Source organism: Tasmannia lanceolata, unplaced genomic scaffold (genome assembly GCF_043159265.1).
Source record: "Tasmannia lanceolata isolate RefF3 unplaced genomic scaffold, GAP_Taslan_0.1 ptg000029l, whole genome shotgun sequence".
NCBI lineage: Eukaryota > Viridiplantae > Streptophyta > Magnoliopsida > Canellales > Winteraceae > Tasmannia > Tasmannia lanceolata.
Genome location: NW_027518706.1, coordinates 2,243,712 through 2,256,765, shown reverse-complemented (window position 1 = coordinate 2,256,765; position 13,054 = coordinate 2,243,712). Strand labels below are relative to the sequence as shown.

Sequence of the window (13,054 nt, the reverse complement as noted above, 5' to 3'; positions counted from 1 at the left end):
TGGTGACAAATGCCTTCTCTGGAAAGGGCAGATTTTATCCATACTATGTGAACAAGATATTCTTCTGCATGTTTATGTGAAGAAACAAAAAAGCACGATCACAAAGATCCCTAATTATTATGTATAATGGGAGACTAATCTAGAGTATGGTACTTGGCTTGCAGAAGATCAACTGATCATTAACTGAATCAACTCACAGTTGTCCCTAAAGTTCTTGCTTTTCCCACTGCGCCTGAACTTTAGAAAACACTATCAGACACTTATTCCCATCAATCCGATTCTAGGATTCTACACCCTCAGTCTAAAGTTCAAAAATGAAATAAAAATAATCATTCTACTCATGATTTTCTCTCAAAGGTTAAGAACATATTTGATCAGTTTTCGACATCTTCCAGCCTTTTGATGAGCGTGATCTAGTTTGGCATACTCACGATCCAGGGGCAGCCATCTGCATCATCTTGTTTTGTTGTTTTCTAATGACATCAGTACAAGTTACCTAGACATTTACTGCATGCAAATGAGTTATACTTACCTTTCTGATTGAAATGATTCGGGAAATCTGTGTATAGTCCATCCTAAGAGGAACATAAATTGTAACTTTAATTTTAAGTAGTCTGAATTTTGCCTGACCATGTACTGGTATGTAAATGAGTTATGCCTACAATGCTGATTGAAATGAGCTAGGTTAGGGATGTCTTACTTGCAATGTCTCTAGAGGAACAAAAATTATATGACATGCATGTTCTTCTGTTTGAATTTATCTGTCTACGTATCTAAGACATTTATGTAGTCAGATAACTATTGTTTATTTTTTGTCTTTTGATTTACACTTGTCTATTTTTTGTCTGTTGATCTTTAATCTCTGATCTTGGTCTAAAACTGGGATCTATGTTCTTGAGTTTCATAAGTTCATAATGATCTATGATTTAGCTGACACTTTGAATTTATTGCTGACACACGTATCGTGTTTGACCCCTCTCTTTTTATTCTCAAATGGAGTAAAAAGAGTAGGGGCAGACTGAAAACAACTTGGGTAGAAACAGTGAGGAAAGACTTGAGGGCTAGGAACATAACAGAGAATATGACCTTGGATAGGAGAGAATGGAAGAAAATGATCCATGTAGACAAACCCAACTAGTGTCAGGATTAGACTTAGTCAATTTGAGCCGGATAGATCCTTTCACCTTCTTAATGAAAATTTTATAAAGGATTCATTAGCCGACCCCAACTAGTTTGGGACAAAGGCTCAGTTGAGTTGAGTTGTACACGTGTCGTGTCGTGTCCACAATTGTCGACACTCCTTTCAACACTTGTAAATGTACTGTTGTGACTTTATATGTATGTACGTGTATGACTGTGCCGATATTTCTAGTTTTTTTAGGGATTGTCATGTCAGATACCTCGTATCCGCATCGAAACTCGTCGCATGAATCCGTGTCCACAAATCATGATTATACGTACCTTTTATTTTAGCTGTGTCCCCGTTTCTAAATTTTGGGAGTTTGCCATGCCTGACACTGTCCATGTCCACAAATCATAGATACTGATACTATTTATTGTCTGTTCAGGTTCGGGATGCCAAGATAAAGCTTCTTTCGAGCCTGAAACAAGGCACTCCAGAGGAACAATCAGCATGGAAGGAATTTTCTACTTCTCTGAAGGTAAAATTTCCTTGTGCTATCATTGTAGAGAAAAGCATATAATGACATGTTATTTACTTGATTGCAATAGGATTCTCTTTTATTCATCTTGTGAATGCTTAGTGAACACATGTGCAAGAATTAATACTTTGGAACTGCCATAATTCTAAAACAAATGTATTTTTTGTTGGACGTATTTCTCATTTATAAGGGTATTCCTATATCATATATATAAATATGATTTTTGTGTGGGAGGGAGAATAACTCTCTAACAACCTTTCTCTCATCTCCTATCTCTTCTCTTCTCCTCTCCTCATCATCCAATTTAGAAGATAACAATTTTAAACTGGCATATGCATAGTTGTACTCTGACTGAGGTGGTTACATGTTTGTGATTCTGTTTCTCTGCATATGGAACCCACCCACAGTTTCTCTTTATTTTCTATGATGATGCACCCCCTAAATTTATTGAATCATGAACATTTTAAGATGGGAATCACCTTCTCTGGTTCTGTCTTCTTGCAGTCAGAATATCCAAAGTACACGCCATTGCTTGTAAAGATATTGGATGGCTTTGTTTCCAGAAGTGCTGATGAAGACAAGATTAGCTATAATGAAGAGGTGACTTTATTTATCATTGTGAAGAATTAATTTATGTTTTATGTGAATAGTTTATTGATTTATTAAATAGATATTGATTCCACTTTGAAAAGCAAAGTTGTAGGAATTTATTATGTGAGTTGCATCCCCATTAGTACTCAACATTGATAATTATATCCTTGATTTCCTGAGAAACAATGATAAGCTGAATGCCTCAAATTTTCTTAATGGCCAAATCCACAGTTTTTGGGTTGACAATGACAATTTACACTTGTTGATCTTTGCTGGATCTTCTATTTTTCCTGACAAAGATAACTCTAATTTGTATCCTTCTTGATTCTCTACATATGAAAGTACTTACATTTCAGTAAATAGTGAATTCCATCCCACCATAGTTTAATATAAAATTTTTGCATATATTGTTAAGAGTTCTGGTTTGGTACTATGGAGTAGTGCTTAGCTCTCTTCCTTTTGAATTACTCAAATGGAATCCACGCAAAACATGGAATGATCCCATCATTACTGGGTCTCTAGGTTTCCATCGATGGAAAAGGGAAGAACACTGCACTATGGAATACCTTCTTTAAAAGAAATGTTTTTTTGTTCTTGATTTTCAGCAGGAACTAGCAGCTAAGCAGTACCGTCCCGATTTCTATGAAATTAATGATGTTTTCAGAAGTTACTGGAATATTGGATGTATAATAATTTCCTTTTGTTTAAGCTTTGTTCGTGATTGTTTGCTCAATGTAGGATTGCTTTTGTGCTGTTATTTCTGCAGGTTATAAATGCAGCCAGTGAGGTGGCTGACAGTATTGACAAAGAGGAGTTAGCAAAATCTCTTTCCATTAAGGTTGATCCTGAAGACAATGAGGCAGAGGTGTGCATACTTAGTAATACTCTTTTTTACAAGAATCCTGAGATACTTTTGGGGAATTTGTTCTGACTCTTGTCCATGGGCTTGTTATACAATCTGAAAATTCCACAAATTTTAGAATTTGAGGACCGGTTGATTGCCGTGCTACCAGTTGTCTTTGGATAACATGCAGGTGCATGCACTATGGCTAGAGGACGTGGTGTCTTCTCGGAAATCAGTCACTTGACTTGGCAAAAAAGTACATGTAAAATAGGAAAGGAAAAGTAAAAAAATAATAAAAGAAATGAAAAAAAAGGCTGTCAGGTTTGGATTCGGAAGAAAAGTTTAACAAATGGAAAAGTTGGTGGAGTCGATCACAAGAAAAGTTTAAAATTAGTGCTGCTTTTTCTCCAACTAGGGCACTTGCTTTCCTGCTTAACTTTCTGATGTCCAAATAGCTAGTTCATTTCCTGTAAAATTGAGCACTTTCTTACAGTACACAGTTCTTTGAAACAACGGCTTTTCATTTGTTACACTGGCTGCTTTTTGTAGAAAATCAAGAAGAAAATGGAGGCAACTCGTGACCAGTTAGCGGAGGCACTGTACCGGAAAGGAATAGCACTTGCTGAAATTGAATCTTTGAAGGTGAGAGTGGCTTCAGTTAATTGATGTACCGTGCTCTAGTTTTTTTTTTCTTATTTAGGAAAATTTTTATTGTTGATTTAAAATCAGTCTTAGTTTCTATCTTTATTAACCTATATGAAAGGTATCCCTATGTGTGGCCTATGTCACATGTTGCAGCATAGTTATGCTCATATTTCAAAGAGAGAAGGAAAAAAGGAAAAATCAACTTAGCACTAGAAGTAGCAGCAAGCAGGAGCAGCAACATAAAAATGTATAATGAGCTCTTTAGGGCTCAAGGCATCTAGGAATTCTGAGGTTACGAACTCGGACACCACCCTAAACATAAAAACTATGCAATAATAGAAAATTTACTTTTTTTTAATGGTAGAAAAAAATTACATATTACTGAGATTTCTTTGTTATCCAAGAGTGTGAGACATGTAGTTTGCCCATTTTGTAATGTCATGTTTGAGCTTATCTCGGCAGAAAGGGCTGGTAATCTCTTATACTTTCATACTCAGTCAGCCTTGGGGTGGATATATTGAATTTTGACAGTTGTAAGCTGGTAATCTTGATTAATACTCAGTGTTAATATTTGCCGGAATAGTTACATGTATCCTCCAACATGAGACCTTGGGCTCTCCATTGAAGCCTGGTTCCTTGGACTTGAAGGTTAGCTCAAATCATGAGTGGAATTAGGATGGTCCACAGCTTGATTTATCTGAACCTTCCATGTGGTAGGCACCCCCATAGGGGTTTCATTGCCCCAACACCCATTTTGATTGGACTATCCTCTGTCTGATCAAGACCTAGTAAATGTAATATTTTTTTAAACTGATATTTTATTAATGTTGAGAAGTGAGGATAGGGTAGAGGAAGAAGAAGAGGAATGGAGAGGATGGAGAGTCTCCACTAAGGAGTCATCCCATGAATATGATGTATATATAGGCTCAACTAGGGAAACATGATACAAAGACTATAATACCCTTTAACATACAACGTAATGACTACAATACCCTTCAACACTCCCCCTCAAGCTGGAGTGTATATACTATATAACTCTAGCTTGTTACAAAGAAAATTACAATAACAACCAAAAATACCCACACAACAAAAAAGCAATAATCCCATACACAGCCAGCTTGGTACAACACTCCCCATAACATGTTGTGGTGAATACATAATGAAAAACATAATAAAAAAGGGCAACAACCACAGTGAATAGAATGGCATGATCAACGGCCTCCAATGATAATAGCTCCTCCTGAATCAGCACGACTGCCAGAGCGATCACAACAGGGCCTCCCCCTGAATCAAAGCACGACGAACTAATCCGCATACCAACGAGCAATAGCTAACAGCGAGATCAACGATCGAACAGAAGCGTCGCAGTAGAGAAATAGCCACGAACAAAATACGTATACTAAAGGCATGCACATGAGCAACAACGAAGTACCACGAGCAGAGACATCAACTGAACAGCACAGTGCCAATAGAAGAACTCTCAGCACCGGAAAGGTGGGAGGAACTAACCAATGACGGCGGACAACACGTCGCCTAGAGAGAACACCAACCAACGACTACGGACAACACGTTGCCTAGGATGATAACCAAACAATGATGGGGGACACCACTTTGCCTGGCGAGATATGGTCGAAAGCAATGCTAATGACCGGGCATATAGCCGGAGACAATGAGAAGGTGGATTGCGACGCAAACCACACTGAATGCACTACGCAAGGCAACTATACAGGCGTGTAAAAGCACCAATAAACAAGATGCAGAAGGAAACAATGAACAATGCGAAGAAGAAACCAACCCAACAAAACACCATCAAAGAAGGGTGGATAGCATAAAAGGAATCATGCCAACAAGGCGAACGGCGAATAAAGAGGGTGCAACTACACCAACCCGGAGCTGCCAACGACAACAAGACATAATAGGAAGATTAACCACTAAGAAGAACCACTAACAAGGGGTACGAAACTACATCATGCGGAGACGACAACAAGACAGCACTCCATCCTCGGAACAACATGAGGCCTTCAACACTCCCCCTCAAGTTGAAGCCGAAGGCCTTCCACTTGCAGCAGAAAGGGACTTGCAAGGCACGTCATCTCTCTTAGACATTTCAATAAACACTTGGCCTGCACCTTTGAGATCAACACAGACGCCATAGAGCACAATAAATATATAGAGAAAGAGAGAGATAACAAAGATTAGGATGGACGGGAGGGGAGGGGAGATGAGGCTCAAAAAAGAAAGAAAGGGAGGATTTAAACCATAAAGAAGGTGTAGGAAACTAGAAAGAACCGAACAATAGACTAAGATTTAGAAAAGAAAAGGATGTAGGGTTTTAGAACAAAAGAGATGGGTATTTATGGATTTAGAACAAAAAAAAAAGAACAAGAAAGAAATGGATGGAGAAAAGAAGGAAAAGAATGTACAAAAGGGGATATTTTCTTGTTTCTTTTTTGTTTTGGAAAATGGATGGATTTACAAGTAGTATTTACAAAAAAAGGTTGGGGTTTAAGGGTTTGGAATTTTGGATTTGGGGTTTTGGATGGAGATTTAGGGTTTGGGAATGCAAAAGGGAATTGGTTTCTTCATCAAATGGGATGTTGGTGAGAAAGTATGGATTTGGGAATGTGGATGGATTTAGAATATGGAGGAGGGGTGTACTGTGAATTAAAAGAGGATATGGGGGGGTATGGATTTTACGGCAAATGGCAATGGGATACGAAGTGGATGGGGGGTACGCACTAGATGCGTAGGGAGGGGATTACGGATTGGAGAGAGGAGGGTCTACGGCATGGGATAGGTTTACTGGATTGCGTAAATGGGAGGTGGGGGGTAGCGTGCGGGGATGGGAAGGTGGGTATTGCACAATGCACAAAAAATGGGGTGAGGGTAGCGCATGAGGGAAAAGGGAGGGGGGGGGGTGGGTAGAGTGAGATCGGGGAGAGAAAATAGGGATGTGGGAGAGATTTTAGGTTTGGGTGTGGATAGGGTTTGAGGAAAACACTGACGCACACGAGAGAGAGAGAGAGAGAGAGAGAGAGAGAGAGAGAGAGAGAGAGAGAGAGAGAGAGAGAGAGAGAGAGACTGCTTTCTTTCCTCTTCCTTTTCTTTTATTGTTTTAATCAATTGATTTGAGCCATTGGCTCTAATACCATGTTGAGAAGTGAGGATAGGGTAGAGAGGAAGAAGAGGAGGAACGGAGACGATGGAGAGTCACCACTAAGGAGTCCTCCCATGAATATGATGTATATATAGGCCTAACTTGAGCAACATGATTCAAAGACTATAATACCCTCTAACATACACGTAATCACTACAATACCTTTCAACACTCCTCAACAATTAATAAACTTGTATACAGAATTACATCCTTGGGGACAAGTTGTCTCCCCAATGCAGTTTTCACAACCAATTCCTCCCCTGCAAAAGCATCTGCAGTAAGGATTTCCCATACTCTAGAAGTCCTCTCTCATGCAGCAGTCAAAGGTGTATAATGCATGTCCGAGAGTCTTAGGTTCCAGATTGTGAAAGTAAAGAGGTGCCCACAAGTGCAATTCCTCGTCTAGCACAGGCTTATCAGCTGACTGTGATCTGCAGAAATGATTAGTGTGGCTCCCTACACCAATCATCAATCGGCAGTTTGCCCCCTCAAATGTGATTTTTACCCCTTAGGTCGGATTCTGTTCCGTATTAATGCCGGCTTCTATGATTTGTAACCCCACTATAGCCAACCCTTCTTTTGCCCATTTGTCCACGCTCTCATGTGTTGAATTTGAGGATCAGCAATCCGAATGAGGTCCCTAATTTCAGTTATGAGTGGCTAATTTACATGGACCTTTCACCTTGTGAAAAATTATGTAAAAATTTTATATACATGAAATGCTCCTCGTTCATAAAGAATCCACTGATTAAATGGTTAAAATTTTCGATTCCAGGGTCACAGCCAACCCATTGTATGGATGGTTCCAGTATTTGAGAACTCACCAAGTCAATCGTCAACTTGCCCGAGTCGACTCCCTTTACGTTGGCGGATTCCAATTTTTTTCCCAGCCAAGTCAATCGAAACTCTTTTTGACTCTCCCAACTTAATGAAAATTTGACCTTGTCAATCATTGAATTGCCTGTGTTGACGCCCTTTTATCTTGTCCGAGTTCTCGTCGTAGTCCTAGTTTTGAATCCTTGGATAGTTCAAATCAATCATGGTGGGCCTCATGTATATGGTTAATCTTGGCTCTAGTGTAATATGGCAGAGCTATGTCAAGGATACCTTATAACTTTCACTGTAGAAGTCATGCTATACTTGCAATTAAGTCTTTTGTGCCATTGAAGTGAGAATTCTAGAGAAAAGGGGATGGGGGTGTCAATCACGATGTATTTCCATTCATGGGTTTTTGATTGCTTTATAATATCATAATCTTGGTCCTCAACATTTTAGCATGGTTGAACCATACAGGCATGTCAATGTCTATTAGTGTTGTGACTGAGATGTTTTTGGTTGACCAATAGAGGGAGACAATGTGTGTAAGAGAATATTTCGGAAAACGCCCGGTAAGCCCTCTGGGCATCTTCTACTTGGGAAGGAATATAGCGAACGGAACCTGCGCCTGTGGCTATAGAATAGAAAGTCTTAAAGATCTATACCAAGACGTTATAGAGGCTGGTTATACCGTTTTTGAAGCTCTGCAGTGGCTGGAGATCGATAGAGATTGTTGTTGGAGAAACCTAATTTTGTTTGGCAATGCCCGTAGGTCACCATCTCCCCGTTCAATGCCGAGAAGCCCCCATGAACATGAATCACTTACAGGAAGCAGAGGCGAAAGGTCACCAGAATTTCTCCCTAATCGTAGACGTCAAGCAGAAAATTGGACTGAAAATCACTCAATCAATTGGACCTGCGGAACCTGTGAGTATTACAACTTCGGTATGCACAATAGATGCCGTAGGTGCTCAGAAAATAGAGATAAGGAGCGGCAAAAGGAAGGAAGAGATAGATCAAGATTTGACAAGAGAGATGTTTCTATTCCTTTTGACATGGGTACGCTGGGGGAATATTCAGAAATCGAAGTAGCAGGCAAAGAAGTGGAGGACCGCAAAAAGGAGCTCAAAAAATGCCTGATTGGGTACATGAAAATTGGTCCATGGGACCTTGAAGAGGTGTGGCAGTGGGCTATTAGAGAATGGAACCTACTATTACTACCAAAGCCACTTGTCATTAATAGTCAGGAGGTTTTATTTAGATTTGAATCGGAACAACAAGCCCTACGAATTCTACGTGTGGGGTGGGGTGGGGGGCAGGCTGGGGCCTAACATTTCCTCCCTGCTCTCATGGAATCTAGTGATACATTCGGGAGCCAAAACAATATGCTTAAGATTTTATGATATTCCTCGTCACGCCTGGTCATTATCAACTATTATCAACTGTTGAAGCTGTCAGAAAGCTTTTTGGGCATGTGACCAAAGTTCAGTTATCAGGGAACCATGATTATTGTGTGGCCTTTGCCTCAGTGAAAGTCCTAACAGAGTACTAGAAATCGATACCATCTTTTGTTAGGCTTAAAGTGGGTAACGAATTCTTCCTAATTCAAGTGAAATGCATGCCAGAGGCGGAAAATGAGGAAGCATCCTCTCAATCGTCTAGCCAGCTAGGAAATAATATCACTGGCCTTGTCCCTCCGCCCCCGGAGGAAGGTATAGTTTTGGGAGGGGAAAAACCTGGCAGTTTGAGGCAAGGACCGGAGGTCCAAAAGGTACCGTTGAATTCAAATTTCAAATCTCCACCTAACCACTTGGTGGCTGAGACTTCACTAGCTGGATCCCTTAGGCCAAGATTAGAGTCTACCAAGCAGGAAGCATTAAATGCCTTATCTCATGTAGATCTTGGTGAGGAGCATTCTGATCGTGGTGGTCTAAATCGACGACTGTCAAAACGTCAGTCTTTTAAAAGTGCTGCCTTCAATCATAAGGGGAGTAAGGATCTTTGGCTAGAATTAGCCTAAAAAAAGGTGAAGTTTGGCTTCAAAAAGTCTTCGCGCAGTTGACACCCCAGTACTGCTGTGAAGAGCCACCTCATCTGGGAAGGCGAAAATGAAAGGAAATCGCAAAGTTTCCATGAAAATAAAGTTTACTCCTTAATCCGTCTCGATAAGACCAAAATCCCTTACCCTCCCAGAGAAGATAGAAATGTGGGTACGCGTTTCCCAAGAAACGATGGGGAAGAAATCTCTCAAATAGCAAGGACCATAAAAGGAAACTATTTGTTTCAAATGTAATAAAAATGTTAGAAGACTATGAGAGATCAGGTGGCTTGTTGCACTCAGATGAGGAGAGAGGAAGGGGTAAGTATAACAGAGAAGGGGCGCACCATAAAAGAGGTCGGAGACAAAAACAAGGAAGATCTTACGATGTATCCCCATCGAGAAGCGAGATAGCAAAAGAATTCAAGAAACTCCATCTCTCAAAACTCAGGCAGGATGGCGTGGCTCACGAAGACATTCCTTCAAAGCCACTGGTTCCAGCGAATGAAGGCAGCGTCCCCCGGTCTAATCAGTTTCTGCCTAACAGACAAAATCGACAGGAAACTATGGAATAGCCGGATGCCAATTGGGCAGGAGAAAGGGTAAAAAAGAAGGAAATAATACCCCTGGATGAAAGGATCCAAAATGACGAGAGAATGGAAGTGGAACTCAGCGGGAAAATTAAATCCATGGTTTTAAATTTCGGCTTTCGGCTTCTGCACAAACCGAAACAAAATTCACATGAAGTCGTTTCTTTACAAGATTTCGCTGATATTTTACCGAAATTCTGAAATTTTGCCGATTTCATTTTTGGACTCTTACAAAATTTCCACCGAAAATTTAAAAATGTACACTGAAATGTTATAATTTCCACCGAAATAGCCGAAATTTCAAACGAAATCACCGAAATTGACACCAAAATTTTAGGCATTTTGGCCGAAATTAAAAAATAAATGAACTCATAATCATATTTTTACATGATTTCAGCTGAAATTTCAGCCTGAAACCGAAACGTTTCAGTTTCGGTGGTGGCCAAAATCAAAATTTAAAACCTTGATTAAATCTTGCATTGAGAAGGGAGAGCAGCTATCAGTAGGAGGGATGGAAACTTCTGCCGAAGAAAGGGAAGTGTTGAATCCTGCCGAGGAGACTTCAGAAGAGGAAAGAGAAGTATCGCCAGTTGCAGAGGAAAGGATAACCTCTGCGGAGTTTGAAAAAATGACAAAATTGGGGGATCATCTGGGAATAGGATACCGGGAACATATTGAAGAAACAAAGAAAATTTTCCTAGATATAGAAAACAGGGATTCCGGGTAAAAAAGGAAAAACCCGGAGAAGAGGTAGAAGGGAACTTCGTGTTCTCAAAAGTTCGGGACCCTCTCTTTTTTGTTGAATTCCTCCAGATCACAATTTAGGTCTTTATACCGTCTTGCGCTGGTTTTGCTAATGGTTCGGGACTCTGTTGTTGGATAAACCGTAAAGCGAAATGGCCTTCTTGCTTGAAGGTTGTTGGAAGCTCTTAGAAGAAGATAGTCTATGATGGAAGGAAATGCTCATACCATGACCATCCCCTAAAAAAAGGACCTAGCTTCCGTGGGGATTTTAATGCTTCAAAAGTGTGCTCGGTGTTTTGGAAAATTGTAGAGGAAAATGTAAAGAAACTAGTTTAGTTTCAGGAGGAAGGGATTTTCTTTTTGGCCAAGGAAAATGCTCATGGGCAAATCATACTATGTATATCCAGTGGGACTACTGGTCCCCATTGTATATTTTGCTGTTACGAATATATTTGTCGTCTTTCCAAAAAAAAATATCATAATCTTGAAAGCCGAATTTGATTTAACATGTTGTAGTGCTTTAATGGACAATTAATTCTCTATATTGTTATTTGATGGCAGGTTGAAAAGTCGTCACTTGGATCTAATTCTACTGGCACCAAAGATTCTCAGAGCATGATGGAGTCGTCTGTGCTCGAGTCTGATTTGTTTGAAGCGAACTTCAAAGAATTGTTGAAATGGGTGGATGTAAAACCCTCCAAGTATGGCATGCTCTTATTGTTGCGTGAGAGACGCTGCGGGAGGCTTGGAACAGCATTGAAGGTAAGTACTTACTGTTGGAATTGGGACAAAATTTTGAAAATACTTTTGGAAGTCTTGAAAACAATCTAGCAGAAAGTATTCTTTTTCCATCTGATGATCCTCTAATCAATTTTCAGAAGTTTTCTCCATTCCTTCATGCTATGTGTTGCTTTAATAAAGAGTCTCCTACATTGTTCTGCTTTTTGTTAACTTTATGGAACTGTGCTACTAGTTACTGCTCTGTCGTCTTTATTTAGTCATGTAATTGAATATTTCGATCAGCCTCGTTTTTTTTTTTCTTTTTTGTGAGAATTAGCCTCTTGTTTTAAAAATAAGCATTCTCTGATGTGATCGTTTTTTTAGCTTTCAAGAAGTGATGCAACAACTATGTAAGCCGGATCTCCTTCCCGTACCAGTCTCGCTCACTAGGTCAGGGTACCCCGAATCATTCCTCGATTCCATTGTTGGATGTAAATCATCCGACAATAGAATATTTACAGGAAAGACTCAAAAGGATGTATCTGTCCTTATTTATTTATTTATCGAGTGGTCGAGCTTGCACCACCGATACGTAAGAACACTTTAGCATCCATTATATCGCCAAGGATAAATCCTGATGCTGTAACCCACTGCGTCCGGGATCAACTCCATCTTAGATCCTCAATTACATGCTCTCGAGTGGCTCAGAAGTACTGCTCCTGCTGATTTGAGGGTCACAATATTCTATCAACCCAGCCCCCTCCCTTCTTTCTCTCACTCTATCTCTCTGTAGGTTCAACATAGATCCTATTAGATCAAGGTGTCCATTTCTTTCTTTGTCTCTAATCAGTAAACCCTGACCATCTGGGCATTTTCCTGGCTGCCATCCCAGCTGCTCTAATTCGGGTAAGTTTTTGTCCGGTCTAGATTTTCCTGAGTTGTTTTCCTTCTAGCGCTTTATAGGGTCGACATCACACAGCTAGATTTGGTGTTAATGCAATTGAAGCCACTGAATACTATCATTTCCAGAAAACACAGCAGTCCTCTGTCCCTTATACCAGCTAGAGCTCACAAACATAGGGGGCCCCACATTGTTTGGATGATCCAAAGCATTCATTTGATAGGCCCTCATATAGATAGGATGTGCCCAAAAAATCAGCTTCATAGGATCATCCCAACCCTTCCATTTGTGGAGGTTAAAATGGACGGGTATAAACCTCCATAAATCTGCCCATTTTTAACCTCCAC

The 13,054-nt window shown here is 40.0% G+C and overlaps 1 protein-coding gene across 1 annotated transcript in view; it reads left to right on the top strand.

Moving 5' to 3' along the window:
• The window catches only part of TPP2 (tripeptidyl peptidase ii), a 65,011-nt gene that overhangs the window by 50,890 nt on the left and 1,067 nt on the right, over positions 1 to 13,054 (top strand). Inside the window, exons 29-33 of the mRNA XM_077369870.1 lie at positions 1,569 to 1,661; positions 2,166 to 2,261; positions 3,019 to 3,117; positions 3,646 to 3,738; positions 11,648 to 11,848. Of these exons, the coding sequence (XP_077225985.1) occupies positions 1,569 to 1,661; positions 2,166 to 2,261; positions 3,019 to 3,117; positions 3,646 to 3,738; positions 11,648 to 11,848 (582 nt within the window). The remainder of the gene's footprint in view (positions 1 to 1,568; positions 1,662 to 2,165; positions 2,262 to 3,018; positions 3,118 to 3,645; positions 3,739 to 11,647; positions 11,849 to 13,054) is intronic.